At 42.5% G+C, this 25780-nt stretch overlaps 1 protein-coding gene across 3 annotated transcripts in view; it reads right to left on the bottom strand.

The window, feature by feature from the left end:
• Positions 1 to 415: 415 nt before the first annotated feature.
• Positions 416 to 25780, bottom strand: part of KATNAL1 (katanin catalytic subunit A1 like 1) — an 87934-nt gene continuing 62569 nt past the window's right edge. For all 3 annotated transcript variants that reach the window (XM_058670911.1, XM_004577559.4, XM_058670912.1), the window contains exons 7-11: positions 20827 to 20985; positions 20045 to 20171; positions 16441 to 16575; positions 1952 to 2078; positions 416 to 687 (exon numbers count right to left, since the gene is read on the bottom strand). In XM_058670911.1, the coding sequence (XP_058526894.1) occupies positions 489 to 687; positions 1952 to 2078; positions 16441 to 16575; positions 20045 to 20171; positions 20827 to 20985 (747 nt within the window). In that variant the 3' untranslated portion in view covers positions 416 to 488. The remainder of the gene's footprint in view (positions 688 to 1951; positions 2079 to 16440; positions 16576 to 20044; positions 20172 to 20826; positions 20986 to 25780) is intronic.

Raw genomic sequence — 25780 nt, 5'->3', positions numbered from 1 at the left:
ATTCATTTGTTCCTCTAAAATTTACTATCATTTGTCCCTTGAGATCAAGTAATGAATTTTGGAAAAGTCAACATGTAAAGGGCTCTCGTGCTCACAACTGAAAGAACCAAAACAAACAAATCAAAAGACAAAAACCTGTGAGACACACAGGTCCCTCTCCATGTTTTGGAAACAAGTTCCTGTAACAGCATGTCATTTCCTTCAGTCTCCTTGCATATTGCTAGGCTGCTCGGTGTTAAACGCCTGAGTACATGGAAGGAATGTCAGCATGAAGCCGGGACAGGAAGATCAGCAGGCCCTCTTCTTAAGCTTTTCTTTTAATTGCATTAGGATTCTTTGTGGTTTTAGCGTTTTGGGTTTTTTTTCCCCCTGTAAGTACAAGTCTCCAATGAAAAATTCTGAACCTGTTTTAAAAAAAAAAAATTGCAGGTTTTTTTTTTCACATTTTTATAAACAAAACTATCAGAAATCAAAGAGCTGACAAAAATTCAAGCGGATCCAAATTCAACCATCCATTTTTCATACTTCTCCAAGTCAGCAGCAGAGACAGACTTGGCAATTTTCTTAAGCGCCAACTCGAAGTCTCCTCTGGTCACAGGCATCTGAAGTTCCTCTTTGGAAAGCGCACGGATCTCTTCTGGACTTAGGCCGTTGATCCGCCGCCTCATGGCCATTAAGGAGGCATCCCTAAAAACACACCGTTGGTCACTGGTCATTTCTGCAAAAGCTCTAAGCACCCGCACCCTCAAGATCCTAATAGAGTTAGCACAAAACATTCAAAGATGATATGTTTTTAGGATATTGCCTAAAAATATGTCACTGAGAGACATCTTGAGGTTAAAACAAGATGCAGAGAAACAGAACATAGAACTTGAAATGCCTAGCTGGTAGGCCCTACACATCTAGGGTGAGCTTAAACAGCACTGTTTTCTCCACCTGTTCCTCAAAGACAGCCAAGAACTTTAGGAAAGTGAAGTCAGATTTTGAAATATTAAATTACAGACTTCAAAACGAACATATTGAAGATTACTCAAACCACACAACAGTATGTCTACAGCAGATTTACATGGGGTCTGTATACCCAGGAATCTCTCTCTGAAACTTGGACACACAGCCACATAGGCTGGATATAGAATTAGCTACGTGGACTCTTTATGAGCAACCATGTATTAAGCAGTTGAGGACTATTAAGTATGACTTCTGCTAATGTCACTTCAGCTCTATCTGATCAATTATAAATAAATGTGCAGATCTGGAAGAAATGTAAATATTCCCAGTATTTCACTACAGTCACAGTAGAGACTCTAGTGAGCTTATTGAGTTGCCAGGGGCTAAATGCACATAGGAAAAACACTGGAAGAGAAGTGAGAAAAACAGATATGATGATTTTTAAACAAAACCTGCTGAAGTCGTTTTAAGCATTATGCATGGTTAGGCAAATAAGAACTTATGGAAAAAAAAAAAAACAACTCTTTTTACTGAGTTGAGTTACCTAAAACTCATGACACCACTGAATTAAAAGGGAAATTTTAAAAGTGTGTGAGTGCATGTTTGTGTATCTTCCACATTCATGTGCATGTGCTCACACAGTGCCAACCAAACCTAAGTGACATCACATCATCTGGATGCAGCTGAATTAACCTTAGGTCATCAGTCATGACTACCAAGTTAGACACATGATTTCTTAAAAGCCAAAGAATCAAAACCATGTGTGGCCATGTTGCTATCTAATTATTTCTCTCACCATGACCAATGCAGTTTTATATATATATATATATGTATATATATATATATATATATGTGTGTGTGTGTATATATATATAGATATATATTTTCCACAGGAAAACAAAGAAACAGCTGTTTTATGTCATATGCTAACTACACTGACTTTCAGCCTGGCCCTCTTGCCAAGTCAATAACTAACATCTCAGAGGAACGGAGTGTTTAATACCTGCAAACATTGGTGATGTCAGCTCCGGAATAGCCCTCAATCTTCTCCGCTATGTCTTCCAGCTGAATGTCAGGGTCCAGCTCCACCTCGCGGAGACTGATCTTCAGCAGCTCAGCTCTTCCTTTGGCTGTCGGAAGATTTTTGTTGCTGCTGTTAGACGTTTCACTTTACAAGCCATTTCTCTGAAAAGTCACATATTAACATCCAGGAAAGCAGATCAACGCACGGCTGACTCACTGCACAATTCCTAGAACCATGTGATTTCCCACGCACTCCTACTTCAGTAACTAAAAACTGAAGGAAAATTCTGTTTTCCTTATTGACTGTGACAACATCTGCTATGGAAACAAAGGTCTCAGTTCCTTTATGAATCAAATATATAAACCAGAGATGCCTGAAATACAAATTAGTTAGCCCTGTTTCACAAAATGAGACTGTTGGAGTGCAACCCCTATGAATGACTTTGCTCACCTATTAGTATGATGAAGGTTTCCAAAATTCTTATCGGTACTTTTTGGAAATTTTTCTTAGAAACCAACAATTCACACAAAAAGTTCATTAATGTGTTTTTTACTTGAAGAGCCAACCTACAGATATTTGCTGTTTCAGTCTGATTTAAATTTAAAAGTTCAAACAGAACTTTTACGATAACCAGTCCTGCTTGCCATTCCGCTACTGCTTTTAGTAGCAAGTCTAACTAATGCAGCACGCTGAGATGAGGCTCACTGAGTTTTTCTGGTTCTCTACTCTTTCCTGAAATACAAAGGAAAGTTTAACTTCTTTAACTACTAGTTTGAAAAAAAAAAAAAAGTAAACCTATAGCAAAAAATCAGTGCATTCTTTCATCGGGATTCACCAAAGATCACTCTACCTGCGTCCTCTCTTCCCACTTTTCTGTGCTAGCTGTAGGAATCAAGATACATGTGCAATTCTTCAACATCTCTCTCCTAACAACAAACATATACGCAAGATTATCCCAGTCATGGGGAAATTTAACACTGCACATTTAGTATCATCTAACACATAATTCAAAGCAAAATTTCCCATCTGCCCAATCCTTTCACAAGTTTGCCCAAAACCATCACAAGTTGCATTTGGTTACTGAGTGTCATTAGTGCCCTTCCACTTAAAGCAGTTCCCAGAGGTGACTTGGTTTTGCCTTGTCTTCTTCCACGACACTGATCTTACCAAGCCAAAGCGCCCCAGCAAGGATCCTCCTAGCCAGTCCAGGTATGGAAGTGGGCAGGCAGAGACTAGAATTTTTATGGAAAAAGAAAGAAAACAAGAATTGAAGTGATACCTGGGAAGGGCAACCAACAGCGGGGTAAGAGAGGGACTGTCCCATCAGATTCCAAGACGGAAGGCAAGCCAGCAACAGGACTAAAGCCAGCATGACACTCTCATGGAGACCGACCAAAGCGCCATGACAGGGAGGACACCTGGCATGTGCAAGTGAGGCCTGAGCACACGACCTGCAGACCCCTACTGACGACACAGGCAGCTCACGCACTGGAAAACGAAGCTTCCTTTCCAGGAACAATGGCAGAACTATCAACACACCAGAAACAATGAACTATCAACACACCAGAACACACCGAACCCCATTTAGGTATAAAATGCAAAATGACATGCATTAGAATGAGGAGATGGAAGTAATAAAGCATTTGCAGCCAGGGTATGCAAACATTCCCACAAATCAGTTTTAAAAAAAAGATTATTCAACAGAAAAACTGCCAAAAGACCTGAAGAATTGTATCAGAAAATCCAAATGATTAACAACAAAAAGATACTCACATTTTTTTTTATTAATAAGGGGAACGGAAACTTAAACCACAATGAGATAACTGTATATATATCAATCTACTGGTATAAATTAAAATGTCTGGCAGTATTCAGTGTTAGCAACATGAAACAACACAGCTCACACACAGCTGATAAGAGTGTACAGTGGAACACCTGCTCTGGAAAACACTGGGTTCATCTACCAATGATGCAATTACAAATTATGGCCCAACAATCCACAGCAAAGATTGGATTTTGCACCCTGGCCTAAGGAAACTCAGGCATTTTTACCATTATGTATGCACATATGTTTACAGCAGCACTGTTAAGCATAGCCTAGAAATGGAAACAATCAAATATCCATCAAATGACAGAGGCTGAATTATATCTCTGAACCAAATTCTTACCATGAAATCCTGTACCTCTGAATGGGAATGCGTTTGGAGACAGAGACTTTAAAGAGGTAGTCAGACTGGGTCTTGGTCCAATAAGCCAGGTACTTGCCAAGAAGAGGAAATGGACGTGGATATGCCCATGAAGACCCAGGAAGAAGATGGCTGTCCACACGTCAAGGACATAGGCCTCAGAGTGAGGCCAACCCTGCCAGCACTTCCATTCCCAGCCTCCATAACTGTGAGAAAATTAATTTTGGTGGTTGAGGCTTCCCAGTCTGTAGCACCTGCTATGGCAGCCCAAGCTATTACAATGGAACAAGACACAGCAAAAAATAATGAATGTGTCTGTGTGTGACAACACAGATGACCTTAAAAACAGACTGAGCAAAAGCAGCAAGACACAAATGAATGCAATTAGAGTGACTCACTTCTGTGATGCTTAAGTATGTCTGGAGATACATTCGTAGGTGACAAAATTACAAGGAAAAGCTGTAAATCACTCCTTTTAAAGGACTAACAGTCAGGGGCCGAAAGGGCAGGAACGAAGCTGGCAAGGAGGGGACATGTCGCACAGCTGCTGAGCCCTGAGGATGCTCTACTTCTTGTCCGGGGGGGGGGAGGTTATGGTTGTCTGATTTGCCAATAAATGCATATGCAGGACTTTTAATAAGTGTTTTCCATATCTGAATCACACACACACACATACACACAGAGGAAAGCAATATGGGTAGCTACAGTGAAAGGAAAGGCAAGCAGGTGTCACTTGGCATTGCCAGGAAAAACAAAGGGGCATGACCAGCAAACCTTTACTTCTAGAACTCCTCCACCCCTTGAATCTCACCTGCTAAACAGGTGGCTCCAAGCTAAAGAAGTCTCCTACTCGGGCAGACGGCAAGAGGGGAGGAGAAAGCACAAGGCAGGAACTCCCACATGCGCTGCACACAATGTCGTGTTCCTGATGCCCAGCCACACACGTGGCTTTTTACATTTATTTGAAAGGCAGAGTTGCAGAGACAGACGGAGGGACAGAGAGAGATCTTCCATTCACTGGTTCCATCCCCAAAAGGTCAGGGCTGGCAGACCGAAGCCAGAAACCTGGCACTCCACCTGGATCTGCCACACCAGGATCTGCCACATGGGTGTATGGGCCCAAGCACCTGGGTCATCTTCTGTTGCTTTCCCAGGCACATTAGCAGGGAGTTGGTTAGGAAGTGAAGCAGCAGGGCCTCACACCTCTAACAGGTAGTGGCTTTCCCCCCACGACACCTCAATAACAGCTTTAATAACCTCCTATCCCAACACGAGAGCATCCTTTTGCTGTGCTCCATACTCAGCAGGTAGACATCAGTGACTCCCACTTAATTCTTACTGCTCCAATATGAGAATGCTACAAGAGTACGTAAATCAAATGTTTTTTATTATAGCCTGGTCTGAGGCCCTAAGCTACCAAGTTTAGAAGATAATCCGTCAAAAACAAAATTTCAGAGAGTCAACTTCAAATGAACTATGAGGGTGGAACAGAATGTGAATTTCTTGAAGAAAATGGGAATTCTTATGCTAAGGAATAAGGAAAAATGGAGATGTGAGCTTCGAAAGTAGACCAGTAGCTACAGAGCTGCGGTGCTGTTCCTGTCTGATAACCGTTACATGGGTCTCAAGCCTCTCCTGGAGGCAGTGGCATAGGGGACTTTTGCTGGCCCTGCCCCAAGGGGGCTCTGCTGTTAAGCCCAGGGAGGAACATAGGAATTCCAGGTCCCCAAGGCTCTCCTTGCAGCAACAGCTCAGGAGGAGGAGGTAAGAGGAAAACAGGGCCCAGGCCCACGCCACATTCCCCAAGAACTCCAGTCTGAGCACAGACTGGTCTCTCAGCCCGTCTGTCGGTGCATTTCTCTTCACTGAACTTTACCACCTTGCTCACCACTTACCAAAAAAAAAAAAAAAAAAAAAATGCACTTTGAAGCACAAACCTGTGCCTGGGCTACTGAAGCTTAGTCAGAGAGCCCCCTTTTCTTTTCCCTATTAACCAGGAGTTGGAAGACAATTAAACTTTTCTTTTTCAATTAACCTTTTGGAAAGGATTTATTTAGTTTTTATTATTTGAAAGAATTGCAGAGAGAAAGAGAAACAGAGGTCTTCCATCTGCTGGTTCACTCTCCAAACATCTGCAACAGCCAGAGCTGAAGCTAGGAGCTTGGAGCCTCTTCTAGATCTCCCAAGTGAATGCAGGGACCCAAGGACTTGAGCCATCCTCCACTGCTTTCCCAGGATGGGAAGTGGGGCAACGGGCATCGAAGTGGAGCCCATGTGGCATCCTAGTGCTGCAGGAGGAGGAGTAACTTGCTCCACCACGGCACTGGCCCCAACAAATTAACTTTTAATACTGATTATGACAATGATAAGTTAACAGATTCTAAGGTAAGATATATCAGCTCCGTGAAACTGAATTAATATTTAACAACCTTTTGCAAAGATTTAACAAGTGATTAATGTGTTAATAATACTATAAACAAGCCAATGCTATATAGCATAGTTAATTCATGTTCTAATTTAAACACTGTTGGAGGAATCATACAGCGCATCTTATAATACAAGGGCACTCTAAAAAAATCAGGGAGGTGAGATTACAAGATAAATATATTTGAGTGTGAAAAAAATTCTGAAATCCATGCACGGACGCTTCATGAACTTTTGGAAGGCTGCTGGGAATGGTCCTCCTGAGTACTGCAGGAAGCCCAGCTCATGATCGGGGTTACACGCCTGGCCTGCTGCAGTGGGCAGGACACAGAAGTCATGGTGCTATGCAGTAATGCATCTCCACTTCTGAATAAAAGCAGGACTCCCAGTAAAACTTTTTAATATACCTCTAAAATGTATTACCAGGTTTCCTACCTTTGCCTTGACTATACTAATGTGATAATATGGGGGTAAATGGTGGGAGGGGAAAATGGTGAGGAAGGAAGAGGAAGGGGAGGGATGAATCCCTACACCTACAAAAATGTATTGTGGAAAACAGTAAAAAAAAATGTTTTAAATAAAGCAAGGGGGTGGCTGTCTGGCACAGCAGTTAGCAAGGATGCTGCCTGGGGTGCCCGCATCCCATACCACAGGGCCGGGGTCTGCAACCTAGCTCCTCTCCTGATTTCCGCTTCCTACTAACATACACCTTGAGAAGCAGCAGGAAGTGGTATGAGCACTTGGGTCCCTGGCTTCCAGGGAGAAGTCACCACCAGAGTTCCCAGCTCCTGGTTTTGGCCCTTTTGGTAGCAGGCACTTGGGGAGTGACCCAGTGGACAGCAGTCTCAGTCAGGGGTTACTTGATTAAAGCACAGACAAAGATTGCTTATGGGAAATCACTCTAGAAGAGTGCTCTTCCAAATTAGTCCATGCATCTCTAATCCTAGATTTACAAAGAGGCTACCGGGGCTTCCAAATCTCGCTGGAATCAGCCAGTTGCAGACACAGACATTTTCCCCAATCCCAATGGCTTTGTGCAAAATCTGGCAGACCAGTTAGAGAAAATGATGGTAAAATATACACAAGGTTTACCATCTTACCTGTTTTTAAGTTCACAAGTGAGTGTATTGAGTACCTTTATACTGCGAGGCAACCTCACCACCAATCTTTTCATCTTGCAAAACTGAAATGATTTTCCCACTAAACCACTATCAGCTTTCCCAACCTAGCCCCTGAAACGATCACTCTGCCTTCTCTTTTAGATGTTTGATGGCCGCAGACACCTGTTGGACTGGCGTACTTCACTTACTACAGTGTCCTCAAGGGGCATGCATGTTAGGATTCTGTTCCTTTTGAAGGCTGAGTAATGTTCCATCGTGTGTATGGACCACACTTGACTTATCCACTGGCCTTCCCTGGAGGTGTGAGTTGTTTTCAGCTTGTGGCTGTTGTGACTGATGTTGTTGTGAATGTAAGTGTTACAGTGTCTGTTCCTTTCTTGTTGCTGTGTCCCTAGAGTGGAGTGGCTAGATCACTTGGTGATTCTGTTTTCAGTTTTATAGCAGGCACTTGGGGAGTGACCCAGTGGACAGCAGTCTCAGTCTCTCTCTCTCTCTCTCTCTCTCTCTCTCTCTCTCTCTCTCTCTCTCTCTCTCGTGTGCGCGCGTTCTGTGCCTCCAAATAAATACATTCTGACCTGAAAGTGATATTTTACAGATGAGAACAGAATCTACCTCCTAAGATAGTCGTGAGGGTTGAATGAGTTAACACAGGCAAAGCCTGTCCCCTGTCAGTGCTCACTGCTCTCCTGCCTCCATCAGCCAACAGGATTATGGGCAGACAGAGAAGACCTGGGACATGTATTGCTAGGAGACATCTGGGAAAGCACCAGCACAGATGAAACACTCCAGGAAGTGAAGCCCACACACACAACACAGGCCCGAGTGATGAGGCTGCACGGAACTAGAAATGCTCTTAACACGGCTTTGAAAAATAATATTTGTCAAAACAGAAGGAGAGAACAACCCGGGAAATGGCAGCCCGTAAATCATGAAATGGAAGCAAGAACATGCCTGTGTGTGCCAGATGGAATGAAGGGTACCTAGAAAAGTGCCAACAAAAGACCAATAAGTGCAAACACACACAAGGGCATGAAAGGTATGAGTGGCTATTATTATTTTTTAAAAGTATAATAAGGGGCTGGCACTGTGGTGTACCAGGTAAAGCCTATCTGCCTGTTACACCAGCATCCCATATAGGTGCTGGTTCAAGTCCCGGCTGCTCTGCTTCCGATTCAGCTCCTTTGCTGATGGCTTGGGAAAAGCAGCAGAAGACAGCCCAAGTGCTTGGGCCCCTGCACCCATGTGGGAGATCTGGATGCAGTTCCTGGCTCCTGGCTTCAGTCTGGCCCAGCCCTGGACGCTGTGGTCATTTAGGGAATGAACTAGCAGACTGATGATCTATTTTTCTGGCCTCCCCTATATCTCTATAACTGAAAACCAGAGTCACTTGGTTCAAGATGCCCTGCAATACTTAGGTTTAGGCATTAGCCTAATTGTGACACATGCAGACAAACATTTATCCAAAGCAAGATGACATTCCACTCAAGTTTTATTGTCAGTTCTGGCTTCTAACTCCAGCTTCTGTTCATGTGGACCCTGGGAAGCAGTGGTGGTGGATCAAGTAACTGGGTTCCTGAGTTCCTGGCACTTGGTCAGCCCCAGACATTGCTGGCATTTGCGGAATGAACTAGCATTTGGAGTACTCTTTCTCTTTCTCTCAAATAAATACAAACTTAAAAATAAATAAATAATGAAAGCAAAACACAATTGAAGGAAGAGGGGCTGGACAAAGGAGTTCATACACTTACCAGAAGGCTACCATCCTAGTTTAGACACATGTAGTCAAAAGGACTTCAAGGACATCAGAGTGCCTCCTGTACCGGTTAGTTTCTCTGGTTGACAATGGCTGCCAGCAACCAAGGGAGGTTTAATTCCTCCCTTTGGAATCTCAGCGAGCTCAAGAGTTCTCTGAGTCCAGGGAATGGCAGGAGTGACACTCTGAGGCCAGGTCGGAAAAGGCACTGCAGCTTCTACTGTCCACAACAGAGCGACTGCAACTGGCACCCTAAGCTACCACGTATGAACTCTGACTGAGTCCCCACACAGACCCAACAAGCAAAGGAGGGCAAAATGGGATCCGGGCAGCCGGAAGCAGACATAGTTCATCCCACCGTGCCCCATCCGGGGCAATATAATGCAACTCTCTGGCTCCACAACATTCTGTATTGGGGTGCTAAAAACAGCAGCAACAATGGATATGCTGACTTTCTTTGCTGCCAAGTTCTACTTCTCAATCTTACAGAAATGTACATTATTCTTTGTGTAAATTACATAACTGTTAATGTGCCTTTTCGGTGTAACTTTTCTTGTTTCATCTCTTTCTTCCCTTTATTAAACTTCCTGCCTTTTCAATTAAAATGTTCTTTTTGTGGCTACTTGTGTGCATAAAAAGGCCTTCCAATGTTTCTATTTTCCATTATTTGTATCCTTGGTTTCCAAACTATTCTTGCCAGCCTCACATGTGTACACATCTTCTTTATTCTCTCTTCCATACTCATCTGTTCTGCCGGACGCTCCAGCCACAATAGCTACTCAACGTCCTTTCTGCTTTCCTCCATGAAAATTCAGCTGAATGCAACTTCTTCCACGGAGTCCCCACTAGCTAAGCCATCAGCCAGAATTTATTATCTTCACTCTCCGCATCAGTACGCCATGTTCCACTGTTCCCGCTGCAACTCAGTGAAGAGCATGTCTACCTCCCCGAGACAACGTGGGTTCTTCAATGACAAGGAACTTTATACGTCCACAGTATCCAACACACATCTTGTAGACAACAATGAGCTAAATAAGCACTGGCTACTAGATTAAAAACAAATGAAAGCAAAGTTCCAAAAGAGTGGAGTCCTAATTAAAGCTCCTTATTTGGGAGCCCTTTAATAAAGAGTAAGCATTTCTCAAGCTTCATGTTCATAAGGTACACAGCTTTATATCCCCAGCAAGCACTTAGAGGTGACCAGCTACATGGTCATGCCCATTTCATAAAGAAAAGTTTAGAAGAAGCCCTTTAATCAGTCCAAGCTGTTTCCCCACCTTTCCAAAGGAAGCCGAGTTCCCACCTTTATGCCAACAACTACATGTCTCCCTCAATACCTAAGCGTTCCTCACTGGTTCAGAAATGACTGGCATCGACTACGCCTGTAATCATATATTGAAGCAAAAGTATAAATGATGTACCAGTTCAAGTACTCAGACTTTCATTATTATAGTAATAAATATAATAATATTCACTATAATCCTGATCACTCTAAAATGGTAATACAATTTTAACTTCTTTCAAACATATTAACTATTTTATACATGTTTTGTTTACAAAGCAGGGAAGAACAGGAAAAGAGAAAAAGGAGAAGGGGAGGAAACCCATAAAATCAGAAACGAGAAGAAGCCACTCGATTTTCAAATGTTCATGTAACATGTAACAGAGAATCGGGCAGGGTGGTCTGCAGCTTCTAATTGCTTCTGTTATTGTTTAAATGAGCTATTTTATGATTTCCACTAGTAAATTAAGTATTGCTTTAATAAAAAGTTTTTATTTTAAGTAACGAAATTATTCGAATGTTAATGGCCTGCAAAGCAATGGCCAGGAAAGATAACACAGATAATGTAAGGAATCTAGAAGCTAAAAACGTTCTCAATTATGTTACATAGCCTTAAGGTCCCCTTACAGAGAAGTTAAGGAACATGCTACAAAAAAATTAAGTTTGAAGATTCACTACTGAAGCTTATTTTTTTGGCCCTGCTGTGATAACTTTAAAATGAGACAAGATATAAGATACAAATGTTAAGTATTAACCAAATCTGTAAAATAAAAAAATTAAAATGGATTCTTCTTACTTCTTTCAATAATTCAAGTGTTTTAAAGAATGACACCCAGATTCACATGAAGCAGTACATGTAAAAATTACTGAACATGTGAAGAAGCAGAAAAATGTGACCCCTAAATAAGAAATATTAAAAAATAACCAATAGGGGCTGGTATGGTGGCATAGTGGGTAAAAGCTGCTGCCTTTAATGTCCGCCTCCCATATGGACATTCATATCCACTCTGCTCCAGCTCCCGACTAACAGCTTGTGAAAGCAGCAGTGCTTGGGCCCTGTACCCACGTGGGAGATCCAGAAGCAGCCTTGGCCATTGTGGCCATTTGGGATTGAATCAGTGGCTACAATATCTTTCTCCTCCTGGAATTCTGACTTTTAAAATAATTTTTTAAATATTTATTTTGATTTTTTAAACTGGAGAGCCAGATTTACAGAAAGAAGGAGAGACAGAAAGATCTTTTATCCTCAGGTTCACGCCCCAAGTGGCTGCAACGGCTGGCAGAAGCCCGGAGTCTCTTCCGGGTCTCCCACACAGGTCCAGGTTCCCAAGGCTTTGGGCTGTCCTCAACTGCTTTGATTCAATGTTACAGTTAGATAACAAAGACTATGAAGCAGCACACTAATTGCATGCTTCTGAATAACAAATTATACCAAAACCAAGAGGCCTGAACATAATTTATTATCTTCATAGTTTCTGCTAATCAGGAATTTGGGAATGGCTTGGTTATACGTGAAAAGTACTAGCTTTTGTTTACAATGGCTAATTTGTGTGTCAACTTGGTTGGACAATAATCAAACAATATTCTGTATATCTGTGTTCTGGACGAAACTTTCATTTAAACTGGTGGACTCTGAATAAAGCAGACTGCCTTCCTAACAAGGGAGAGCCACATGCAATCAGCTCAAGTTTGTGGAGAGCGAAAGCTGACTTCCCCCTAGGAAGAGATAATTCTGCAGCAATCCATCATCAGACTGGAGCTGCAGCCTCAGCTCTTCCCGGGCCTCTGGTGTGAGAGCTCACGCTGCACATTCCAGACTCGCTGGCCGCCAGCACCATTTGAGCTGACACACACAAATACATAGTCTACCGGTTTTATTTCTCCATAGAACTCCATATTGCCAGGCCCCCAGTGAAACTGTAGTCAATGCATGGGCCAATAAGACAGCTTCCAAAGGCAGCTCACTGCCAGACCGGCAAGACTGGCAAGACGGTGTCAGCTTCTGGTAGAAGCCTTCAATCCCTTCCCACGTGGGTTCCTCCACAGCCTGAGTGCACTTGTGGCATGACCTCTGTCCTTGCCCAAAGTCAATGACCCAAGAAAGGGTGCCAGGCAGAAACTTTGCTTCTTACGATCTACCCTTGGAAGTCACTCAGCATCACTCCTGCCATATGCTGTTCCTCAGCAGCAAATCACTAAGTTGATCCATATTCCAGGGAAAGAATTTACATTTGAAGGGCAGAATATTAAATAATTAAAGAAAAAACAACAAAGAGCAATGCTGAGGAATCCCAGTAAGGTAGCGGAAACTATAATTACTGAACAGGGGAAGGTGCTTGAAGCTCCCACATCAGGTAGTGGACAGCCTGAGTTCAAGGCTCAGCCCTACGCACTATCCCAGTTCCTGTTTCTGCACATACTGGGAGGCAGCAGGTTACGGCTCAAGTAGTTGGGAAGCTGGCTTTCTGGCATAGCAGGTAAAGCTGCTACCTGCAATATTAATATCCTATATGGGCTCCAGCTTGTGCCCTAATTCCTACGTTGTCCATCCAGTTCCCTACAACTAGCCTGGGAAAAATAGTTCAAGACGGTCTCCACGTTTGGGCCTCTGGAACCCACATGGGAAACCTAGATGAATCTCCTGACTTCAACCTGGCCCAGCCACAGCTGTTGTGATCCTCCAGAGAGTGAAATAACAAATGGAAGATTTCTCACTTTCTATATCTCTTAATCCTTTCTCTCTGTAATTCTGGCTTTCAAATAAACAGATCCTAAAAAAAAAAAAAAAAAAAGCAAGCACTGTGGCACAGCAGGTTAAGCCGCTGCTGGCTGCTGCACAGTTGTTAACTCCAGCTTCAGTTCCAGGGCTCTAGCTTCTGCTTGACCCATCCTCAGTTATGGTGGAAAGCAAACCAGGCGGGAAGCAAACCAGGTGACAAATCTCTCTGATTCTTTCTCTTGTCTCTGGATGACCCTTGACAACATACATATTGAAAGTCAGTCCTCCTACTGACTCCCAGGGGGCTTTCAATATGAGCATATTCTAACAATATGTATATTTTAAAATACCAAATGGAAATGCTAGACTTGCAAAATGTAATATTTGGAATGAAAAACACACTGGTTTCAGTTGAAAGGCAAATTGTCAATGGCAGAAGAAAACATCAGTAGACAAAAACACAGATGAAGAGAAATTATCCAACCTGAAGAACAGAAAGAAAAAAGACTGGAAAAAGATTTAGCGAGCTTCAGTAACTTGTGCAATAATATCAGAAAGTCCAGGGGCTGGTATCATGGCTCAGCGAGCTAAACCTCTGCCTGCAGTGCTGGCCTCCCGTCTAGGCATTATACTGAGATGGGTAAGGAATGCCATCTCATTTCAACCAAGCCTACTACTTTCCCATCAGCGCAGCTCCATGCCACTGGGTAGAAAATCCCAATTGGTGGCTTCCCATCCAGGCATACAGACAGGGTGGAAGGTACATTCAACCTTGCAGCTTTTCAGAAAGCTTCCAAAGGACTGGCTCTGTCTCACAAAACCTAGGGCACCGACAGGGAAGCAGAACACTCAGGATGCTTGGGGGCCGCTGAGAACCAGAGAGAACTCTCTAGCTCACTGTGGTTAACAAACACTTAGCAAACACAGCCAAACCGTGGCCCGGCTCCACATGGCCTGGAGAACAGGTCTAGCACACGGCCTCTTGAATGGGTCACAAAGAGGGACAGACAGGGTTAGCCTAACGCTCCGGCTCGCTAGGAGACTGATCAAGCAGACGACTCCATTGGGTTCTTACTTTGTTCAAGGATCATCTTCCTGATTTCACTTAGCCGTTTAGCTGTGTCCTACCACACAGCACTAAGGTAATATATGTATTTTCAATTCTTTGTCCACAGTTTGTCTCCATTTTAGGGTTGGCTTCTAGAGATCGATTTTTTTCTTGAATCAGCCATGTTTCTCTGTTTCTTCATGTGCCTTGGAGCACTGAGAGTTCTGGAATGGTACGCACAGACAGCAGGAGAAAGACAACTAAAGTTCCTGAAAAACCAGGAAATCTCTCTCCCTGGGAAATTACACACACAAGCCCCAAGAGGAGGCATCCCCACAAAAGCGCTGAGATTCCCCCGAAGCTCTCAGCGGGGCTGACTGGTGAAGGTTTTCCCAAAGTCAGCTCACCAAGACTGGAAGAGATGATGTCTCTGTCTTTTTTCTTTTTCTTTTTCAAAAAACAGATGACAACAAGAATTAACAAGACATATTTACAGAGAAACAGGGCTCAAAGTGGGAAAAAAAAATCTAGAAACAACTCCTAAAAAAAAGCAAACTGTGAATTAGCCGACAAAGAATTGCAAAATAACCAAATTAAAGAATGTCAGTGCCATACAAAAGAATGCAGAAAAGCAACTAAATGAAATCAACACAAAGGTTTATAATTAAAGGAAGAAAACTCAACAAAGAGACCCCATAAAAAGAATCCAACAGAAATTCTGGAATTGAATAATACAGTAACTGAATTTTTAAAATTCACCTCAGAGATGAATTTATATAAAGAACCAATAAAACAAAACTGCAGAAAAGGCCTGAGAAGATGTTACACAGAAGGTACACCAATGGGCAACCAATAAGCACATGAAAAGGTGTGCAATCTAAGCCATTAAATACAAATTAAAAACATTTCACATGTGCCAGAAGGATTAAAATAAAAATACTAACAGTATCAAATGTTGGCACAGATGTGGAAATGCTACAATTCTCATTCATTGACAGTGGAACTACAAACTGGTACTAGCATTCTGGAAAGCAGTTTGGGTATTTTTTGTTGAAGTTTAACATACACCTCCCCTATTCAATGTTTATACTGTTCAAAAGAATTGAAGACATCCATACACACACACACACATACACACACAAAATGTACAAGAAGGCTTATAGTTCTATTTTTAACAGTCAAAATCCAGAAACAACCTTTAAAAGTCCATTGTCAGGAGAAAAAACAAACTGTGTGATAAACCATATCCAAAATAAATTACTAATACCAGGATGAATCCCAAAAGCCTTTAGTTAGTGAAATTGGCCAGAAAACACGCTGTCTGTCATGATTCTGCTTACGTGAAGCTAACCAAAAAGCAAAACTGATCGATGGTGATAAAAATAAAACTAGTGCCTAGAAAGAAGTTTTAATGAACAGGGAGGGACACAGAAAAACTCCCTGGAGTAATACAAATGTTCCAACATCTTCACTAAGGTATTGATTAAACAGGACTAGATAGATGCCTGTCAAATCTCATCACACTATACCCTTAAGATATGTATATTTTACCATATGTAAATTAAATCTCAAAAAGTTCATTTGTGAAAATCACAACATAAAATAATAGGGTGAATTGGTATTTTCTAAAGTAGAGCACAATAAAAAAGATTCCAAGTAAACTTTATTTTTAATCATTTACATGAGGTTTAATGCTCCTCGAGTATAAAAGTAGTAACTTTAAAATGTGCCTCAAATTTATTAATAGAACTACTGTTGTGTATGTACAAATTTCTCTTCAATGTAAAGAATTTCAATAGGGTACTATGGCCTCTGTTTCCATTCAGTAGAAATGATTTTCTAAATACAAACGGCAATAGAGTAAAGATCTGGATAAGCAAAGAAACGGTAGCCAGGAAATAACAGCCCAGCACAGCAGGGAAGGCGGTGCCGTACCTGTGGGAAGAGGGATGTATATTCTTTTTTCTAATCTCCTCCGCAACGCTTCATCAATGTCCCACGGGAAATTAGTAGCAGCCAAAACCATCACCATCTTGGAAGGATCATCATTTTCTAAAGCTCCTCCGACTCCTACAGAGTGAAGAACGAAAGTGTTCTTACAGTGCTTTATTCTTTGATCCAGCCAACATTCGCAAATGTTAGCCAACATGCATACTGCCATGATCCATGACAAACACAGCTTGGCCTGTCTGACCTCTGTATGGCAGCAAAACCAAATGTAGGACAATTAAGATAACAAAGTAGAAGTCACATAATCTAGTCTAGGATTCTATTCAAATAAGTAATTCTTCTATAAGAAAATGAATATATCTTCTTCTAAAAGGGCATAGAAGCATGGTTCTGTTTTAGCCTTATTCCCAGAAAGATAATACTTGTTTGGAAAACAGAAAGAGAGAAAGATAGAAAGGGAGAAAGAGAGTGCTCCCATCGCTGGTTCACTCCTCAAACGCCGAGAGGTGTCCCATCCCAACTACTCAAGCCATCACTGTGGTCTGCCAGGTGCACCTTGGCAGGAAGCAGGACTGAGGAACAGAGCCAGGGCTCAAACCCAAGCTCTCTACTAGGAAGGCAGATATCCCCCCGGCGTATCAGTTACCAACAAACACTCACCCCACAAAAAAATGTTAAGTCTAATTTATCTTTCTCCAGAAGAAGGCGTACAGGCCCAGCGCAACAGCTCAACTGGCTAACTCCTCCCTTTGCAAGCGCTGGGATCCCATTTGGGTACCGTTTCATGTCCTGCTACTTCCCTTCCCTTCCAGCTCCCTGCTCGTGGCGTGGGAAAGCGGCTGAGGATGACCCAAAGCCTGGGACCCTGCACCTGCAATGGAGATCCAGAAAAAGCTCTTGGCTCCTGGCTTTGGTTTGCCTCAGCTCTGGCCATTGTGGCTATTTGGGGAGTGAACAAGCAGATGGAAGATTTCTCTCTCTCTCTCTCTTCTCTGTGTAAATCTGCCTTCCCAACAAAAGTGAATACATATTTAAAACAAAAGAGGGTTCACATTTACTTAAAATACTAGGAAGCAGTTGTAATGTTGAAAGACAATTTAAACTGCAGCAATTTTGCCCTCCAACCTTTCAAGTGACTTTGGAAAAACAAGAAATTTAAGAATGGCCTTGATATTCACTAATGGAAATAAAATTTCTAACCAAACCAAATATATGTCCATAAATTATCTATTTTTAATTAAAATTTTAGAATGTAAACTTTTTAAAAAGTTTAAAACTTACTTTTTAGAAAGTTAAAAACCAACACAAACTCTGGAAAATCCATAATGAAAATAAAAACAAAAGCCCACATTCGATATTGATAAGCTTTTCTAGACTGGTATAACAAAGTAGTGGATTTAAAACAACATAGTTCTACAGTATTAAATTTATTTTCTCAATAAATTAATACTTAATACCTATGTATCCCAACCAGCCAATTAATAATAATAGTCACAGACACCAATCAATGAAACTTAGCTGAGTAAACCTGCATTCAGTGATCTCTGCTTTTGGTGTTTTTTTTTTCTTTAACTTTTTAAAGGTTTATTTACCTGAAAGAGTAATAGAGAGAGGTAGGAAGAGAAAGAGAGAGATCTTCTTTCCACTGGTTCACTCCCCAAAGGCCCACAATGGCTGGGGCTGGGCAGGGTCAAGGCCAAGAGCTTCCTCCAGATCTCCCATGTTGGCGCAGGGACTAGAGCATCCGGGTCATGCTCCACTGCTTTACCAAATGCATCGGCAGGGAGCTGGACAGGAAGCGGAGCAGCCAGGAGTTGCTGGCATTGCAAGCAATGGCTTGATCCATTATGTCACAATTCCGACACCTCTTCTAATTCTTGAAATGCCTCATGTTTTCCTCTGTATTCCCTCCATAAACGTTAACAGTCACTTTTTTCTCTCATATTTCAGCAACCATTTAAGTGACAAACTCAATGAGGAAAGGCATGAATACATTTGTTTCTATATCTTAGTAGTGTCTGGCACTATACAAAATACACATTCTAAATATTACTAGTGTCTGTGGCAGGTATAATAACATGGCTGTTATGAAACACTCTGGATATTTGTTTACAAAATATATCAGAGTACAGTATCTCTAAAAACAGCCCTGAGCCCAGAACTCTTCCTCCTGCGGCTCTAATGGCTTTTCTTTGTGTCAGGGTAACTCTGAGCATTGCCTCAAAGTCTAGCTTGGCTGTGCCCTTCCGGGGACTCCCTGATTCTGATGGCACCCCTCCTGCTGTGTTCTTACTGCACCTGCTGTGGACTTCCTCCATAGGACTCATCGTGTGTTGTCGTCATCTGAGTCCCATCTAGAGCTGCAGTTCTCAAATGTTGCGGCCCCAGGAACCTATGAAAAATCACTGACAGGCAGGACTTTGGTGTGGTGGGGAAGACACTGCCTAAGACATTCACATCTTACAACACAGGACCTGGTCTATTCCCAGTGTCCTGCATATGTGCAGGGGGAAGCAGCTGGGTCCCTGTCACCCAGGTGGAAGAACTGGGCTGAGCTCCTGGGCCAACCCCCACTTTGTGAACATCTGTGGAGTAAACCCGTGGATGAGAGATCTCTGACTTTAAAATAAAAAATTCAAAAATAAGAAAAATTTGAGTTTCAAGGAGTTTTAGTATATGTGGAATACAGAAAGTTTTAAAATATTCATTTGAAAGTAACAATCCATTATTTGTTAACAGAAATCATACTTTTGTAAAAATGTTCCTAAAAATAAGTCTTTTTTTACATTTTTGCAAATTTCTTTAGTGTCTGACTAGGCAAAAAGTGAATGGATTCTCATTATCTACTTCTGCTTTCCATCTTTTATGATATCGCACATCTTACAGGCACCAGAGAATTATGGAGAACACCCAAGAAAGAATGACAGCAAAAAGTGCAAATATAGCCTTGGTAACTAACACCATGAAAAGAATTTAGACCTTATAGATCCTTTTCTACAACAGTCTCTCCCAGAGAATCGGTACCACACCTCTAGAAATATGGCCCTAGGGCCCGGTGCAACAGCTTAGTGGCTAAAGTCCTTGCCTGGCATGTGCTGGGATCCCATATGGGCACCAATTCTAATCCCAGTGGCCCCACTTTCCATTCAGTTCCCTCCCTGCTTATAGCCTGGGAAAGCAGTTGAGGACAGCCCAAGGACTCAGGATCCTGCACCAATGTGGGAGACTTGGAAGAGGCTCTGGGCTCCTGGCTTTGGATTGTCAGTTTCGGCTGTTGCAGCCACTTGGGGAGTGAGCCAGAGTATGAAAGATCTTCCTCTCTATCTGACTTTCCAATAAAAAATAAATACATCCTTAAAATGAAAGAAAGAAGGAAGGAAGAGAGACAGCCCTAAAGAGCAGCCTCTGGAAGTCAATGTTGTCTTGTTATAGCAGACTCTTGAAACAGTATATGTTCAGAACAAGTATACAACACATCCTTTTTAAGTACACAAATAAATGAACATACTTATGGATAAAAAAAGTGATTAAAAATGAATTCAGCAAGGAAAGACAACAGTCCCGAGCCAGTGAATGAAAGGTAGGTTACCATCCATCTGGATGAGCAGCTCAGACTTGACTCTGCGACTTGCCTCATGTTCATCAGAAGTTCCTCTTCGACTGCAGATGGAATCTATCTCATCAATGAAGATTGTGGTAGGAGCATAGAATCTGGCCTTCATAAAAATATTTTAATGAAATAATTCAACGATCTCATAAAACAATCTGAATAGTTTTTAAAATACCACATAGCATTTGTTGGTTTTTAAAAACAATGACAGAACAGTTGGAACTTCTCACTGTATCAATGCTACCATCTGGTTATTGATAGAGGCTAAATCGGTCATTCACATCAGAAAAAGGAAATTTCTGGAAATGAACGTTACATGATCTGTGAAGTTAGGTGACAGATGCTATAGAATCACTGTCCTGTTTTTGCGTCTTGAAATTTCCATAATGAAAAAATTTTTAAAGATAAATCATCTGCCCTCAAATGTGCATTTTTAATTATCACATAAATCCCTTATGAAAAGGGAACAGACTTTAATGACACAAATTTCCAACTGGCTTTTGTAACATATCCAACAAGCCCGTCTTCCCTCATCGGACATGATATCAACAGGCGTTCTCATAAACCTCGGAGAGTAACATACACTGAAGACACACCAACTCGCACAAAGCTAACCACCCTTGTCCTCTTCATACACCCACACTACAACACAACACAGTGCCCCTTTAGAAAGCATGCCTCGGAAACAGACCCAGGTTATGGGGGGCATCGTGTGCCTACACATGCACCATGCAGAGAAATCTGAATACATCAGCACTCACCATTTCAAACAACAGACGGACTAACTTCTCAGATTCCCCTCTATACTTAGATGTCAGCGTGGAAGAGGACACGTTGAAAAATGTTGTGCCACATTCAGTGGCAACGGCTTTGGCTAACATAGTCTTACCAGTGCCTGGGGGTCCAACCATTAGCACACCCTGAAATTACAAAAGAGGAACTAAATGAAACATAAAAGATTTTAATAGAATATCGATTATTAAAATACACATGAAGATTTTCTCATCAAAACCAACTGTTACTAAATCATGGTGCATTTTGCAAGAGTACAAAAAATGAAGAGTGGTTTCACAAAACATCTCAATCAGAGGTAGTGAGACAAGCTAACAAAAGGTCCAAGAACCTGCTCATACATTTAGAAAGAATCCTTTCACCTGAACCTGGCACGAGATATGCATGTGTAGTCCTCAGTACAGCTCAAGAATGACTGCTCCAAGTATAATGGAAATAAGATGCCATCTGCTCCAGGTAAAAATTAAGCCATCCCTGTTCCCCATCAGGCATAAAAACCATCTTCCCCAATGCACTGAATACACATTAAGTATGTGAGTATACGTGCAGGTATGTGTGTTACAGATTTTCATAAAAAAATAAAATCCATCAATGAGCTCACAAGATGACAGCTATCCAGTGTGATTCAAGAATAATTAAATTAGCTACAATTGTATCAGTTTACTATATCAGACCATTAGATAACATCCAGTGTTAGTGATGAAAAATAAATGAAAGATGGGCTAGAAACAAACTTGAGTTACTTCTCATTTCTACAAATAAAAGACAAAAATGTTCTATTACAGCAAATCAGTAACAAAACCTCAAGTCTCAAAGACTAACAGATTTTTAATCATTATTATTTTCTTCCAGCACTTTAATGGGTATTCAGATACACAGCTATTATTGCATTTCTTTGGCATAACAGAATTATAAACCAACTGTTAATTCAGTTGGATAAGCTTCTGGGAATTCAAACTTCGAAAATTATGTACATATTAAGGTCTCACAAACTTCAAATTGAGAAACTGCATAAGCCTTTTTCTTGCTTTAAAGAATTTCAACTATTTCTGCCTTTCAAGTGGATGAAGACAAATTAATAAAGAAAGCCTGATGCACAGCACATCCAAGACTTCAGACACTCATTTCAGGAAAACTTCTTGCTCTGTAGGGAGCCCTTAACTGTGTCTGAGACTGAGAATCTGAAAATAACTGGAGTTACAGTTCCTGCTGTAAGGCACATCTGCCCAAAGTTCCTGTTTCTCTTTCTAATACCTAATTTCAAGAGTCCCCCAGTCCTGCAGTGTCATTAGTGTGGCCCCCTGCAACGTGAGTTCATTTCCCACACTGGTGAACACACACACACACAACCTGGACACAATGCAGTACTTCTAAACGTCACCTCCTGTGGTATTCCTCTTTCATTCGTCTCCTCTTGGCCCTGTCCCTCCTTGGTTCCTTGTTCTTTCCTCTCAGTATATGAACACACTTTGTATCTGTCACATTAAAAGAAATAGATCTTTGTGGCAGGCACGTAGCACAGAGAGTTTAGCTGCTGCTTGACATATTTGCATCCCATATATTGTAATTCCTGGAGTCCCAACTGAGCTTCAGATCCAGCTTCGCTAATGCGCCTGGATGGCAGCAGCTGACCAGAGTTCCTGAGTTCCTGCCACCCATGTTGGAGATCCAGATGGAGTTTCAGTTTTCTGGCTTTAACCTGGTCCAGCCCCAACTATTACAAGCATTTAGTGGAGATTTACTAGACAGATATCTCTCGGGCTCGTGTGTGTGCGTGTGCCAGCCAGCCTTTTGGCCTCTCAAAGAAATCATTTAAAAATTTTTTTTCAGTTGAACTTTCCAATTCCCTAGCTACTATTTACCTAGCAGAATTTCTCTTCATTGCCAACCTTTATGCTCCTGATTTATTCTTCAAACTACAATCTGACTTCTACCTTCACCCTTCATTTAAAATAGCTAAGTCATACTAGCCAATATTCCCATCAGTAAAGTAGGGTACCTTCCTCCCCACATCCATGCCAGCAGGTGTTAGCAGACCACATGCAGGGCAGTCTCACTGGAGTTAGGTGAAACCTCAATGTGGTTTTAATTTATATTTCCCTAGTAGCTAGGCAGGCTGAGCATTTTTTCAGGTCTTTAGTCATCTGAATTGGTTCTTTTGAAAAATGCCTGTTCATTTCCTTTCACCCATGTTTTTACAGGGTTGTCTGTTTCACTGTCATTGAGCTTCTCCCTGTAAATCCTGGCTGCTAGTCTCCTATCTGTTGTCCAGTGTGTGAAGATTTTTTTCCCATTCTGTTGGTTGTCTCTTTGCTTTGTTGATCACTTCCTTTGCTGCACAGAAGTTTTTAGTTTGATGTAGTCCCAATAGTTTACTTTAGCTTTGACTGCCTGTGTTTTTGGTGACTTTTCTAAGAAGTCTTTACCAATACCTATATTTCATAGAGTACTTCCTATGCTTTCCTCTAATAGTTTGATGGTTTCCGGGTTCAGATTTAGGTCCTTGATCTACTTAAAGCTAGTTTTTGTATAGGACGAAAGAGGGGGTCTTGCCTCTTACTTCTGCTATCCAATTGTCCCAACAGCATTTGTTAAACAAACATAACATTTTTCCTGGTTTATTTTCTTTCTTTTTTTTAATATTCATTTATTCATTAATTACATTGTATTACATGACACAATTTCATAGGTACTGGGATTCCCCCCCCTTCACCCCAAACCCTTCCCCCATGGTGAATTCCTTCACCTTGATGCATAACCACAGCTCAAGTTCCATTGAGATTCCCTAATTAAAAGCTCACACCATACAGAGTCCAGCATCCCACTTGTCCAGTTCAAGTTCAACGGCCTCTTAGGGAGGCCCTCTCAGGTTTGAAGGCAGAGCCAGCAGAGCGTCACCTCAAACAATTAGAAGCTCCAACATATCATCAGCAACAGTCCGGGTATGATGAGGCTGGTGCAGAGTCCACTGATTGACATAGTCCATCTTAGAGTTTCCCCTTGTCCAGTTTTCCGCTGCAAGCATAAAGCTGAGGTGGTTGATTCATCTACTCCATTTTCCTTCTTTTCTTGGTTAATGCTTTGATTCCTCCATTTTGTTCAGGGGAATCCCCTAAGAAACTTTGAGGCATTCCCAGTCCAGGCTCCTACATGTACTACTAGTAAGCACAGTGCCCGCCACCGTCCATTACTCCGATCAGCTGGTGGTTTTAACCCCTGGGTTGGTTCTCTTCTGAGCCCCGACCTCCATTGGAACCAATGAGTATCGCAGCTCTCCCCGGCTCTGCCCATCACACTCTCGTCCCTCACCTAAACCAGTGGGAGGTGTGCTGGTCGGGTGTTGCATTCCCTACTGGCACAGGCCATTTCACCTTGGCATTTTGTGTTTTGTACTGTTTTTTTTTTTTTTTTTTAATCGCAACCAAACCCGGCCAGGCCCCCACACAGTTTCAGCACTTGGGCTTGCCAGTGGATGATGACGTGAACTGACTCAGCCTGGTCTGCCCCAACCCGAGCCAAGTGTATGCCAGTGGGTCACATTCCAAAGCCTCTTCTGGGTTGTTTACCTCCATGCTTCCTGCGTTTATTTGTAGGGTCAGTGTCTTGTCAGAGGAACTGTTCAGACTCCTCCCTCTGACTCCTTCCTGGTGTCGGGCTTCACGCATACCAGCAGGTCCTTCGGCCAGCTCCGCTCTTCAATCCATTCTGGTTCCTGCTGTTGAGAGTTTCAGCCCAGCCACGGCTCGTCCATACCCACGTATATCTCATATATGGCTCAGATGGGGTTGAGGCCTAGCCGAGCCCGTCCCACATCTATCCTGGTCCTCCGGAGCACCAAACTGTGCTGCGGTCTAATCCGGCATGGTGCGTCAAGTCCGAATCGATATTTGTGCCAAGGGATTACAACTGTGACCCGACCAGAACTCAGCCCCCTTCCAGTTCCTGCGCCCCTTAGTGGTAGGCTCCACGCAGCCAAGGCCTCCCCCACGCTCCCCAATCAGGCCTGTTGCCAGCCAGTGTTAAGTATGCCAGAGGTTGCTCTGGGTCAGCCCAGCGCGCCCCATAGACTGTCATGCCTCCTGCATAGACTCCACCGGCCCTTCTAAACCGTCCAATGAGGTCAGAGTTTCCAGGGGATTGGTCCACACATGCCTCACACATTCTAGCCCCGAGTACGGTTCTCGAATGCCAGTCAATGTCATAGTCCTGCCTTCTGTGACCCCTCTGCTGATCCCTCATCCTATCAGGTAATGGGGTATCCTGCTAGACAAGCCTGGAATTTTGCCTTTTGAGTGAACTGATGTTGGCAATCGGCACTATAAAGTGACTACAGGTTCTTCAGAGGAAGATTAAATGCCATTGAAAATCTTAAGGACTAATACACATTCTCAGAGTACTGTGGGTTCAGCATGGAGCAACTCATGCAGCATATCAAAGAAACCAAATTCCAGAACTTCCTGGCCGGGTGGCCAGCAGGCACAGCCTGGTGCCAAATGGCGCACTGGCCGCCCGAGAGCCTCTCACCCCATGTACGTACGTACATGGTGGAAAGCTTGGCTGTGTTAGGCTGGAATCGTGGCGGGGACCCGAGTACCTGGGCCGCATGGCTACCCGGGGTCAAGCCACTCGGGCCCCCGCCTGGATCCTGCTAGCTCCTCCCCCGCTCCAGCCGCATGGCACGCTGAGGCGTTCCCAATCCGCTCCTCAGGGTCCCAGGACAACCTCCCCACTCCCAAAAGGAGGCCATCAAACCATTTCCTGGTTTATTTTCAGTTCTCATGTCAAAAAATCATGTTAGCCATTATGCAAGTCAGTATGGAAAGTGCTAAGACAACTGAAAGTAGATTTATCATCTGACCCAGCCATACCACTCCTGAGAATATATCGAAAGGAAAAGAAATCTGTGTATCAGAAAGTGACTTG

The sequence above is a fragment of the Ochotona princeps genome, chromosome 12 (genome assembly GCF_030435755.1).
Source record: "Ochotona princeps isolate mOchPri1 chromosome 12, mOchPri1.hap1, whole genome shotgun sequence".
NCBI lineage: Eukaryota > Metazoa > Chordata > Mammalia > Lagomorpha > Ochotonidae > Ochotona > Ochotona princeps.
Note: the sequence above shows the minus strand (reverse complement) of the source record. Positions and strands in the feature narration are given on the sequence as shown.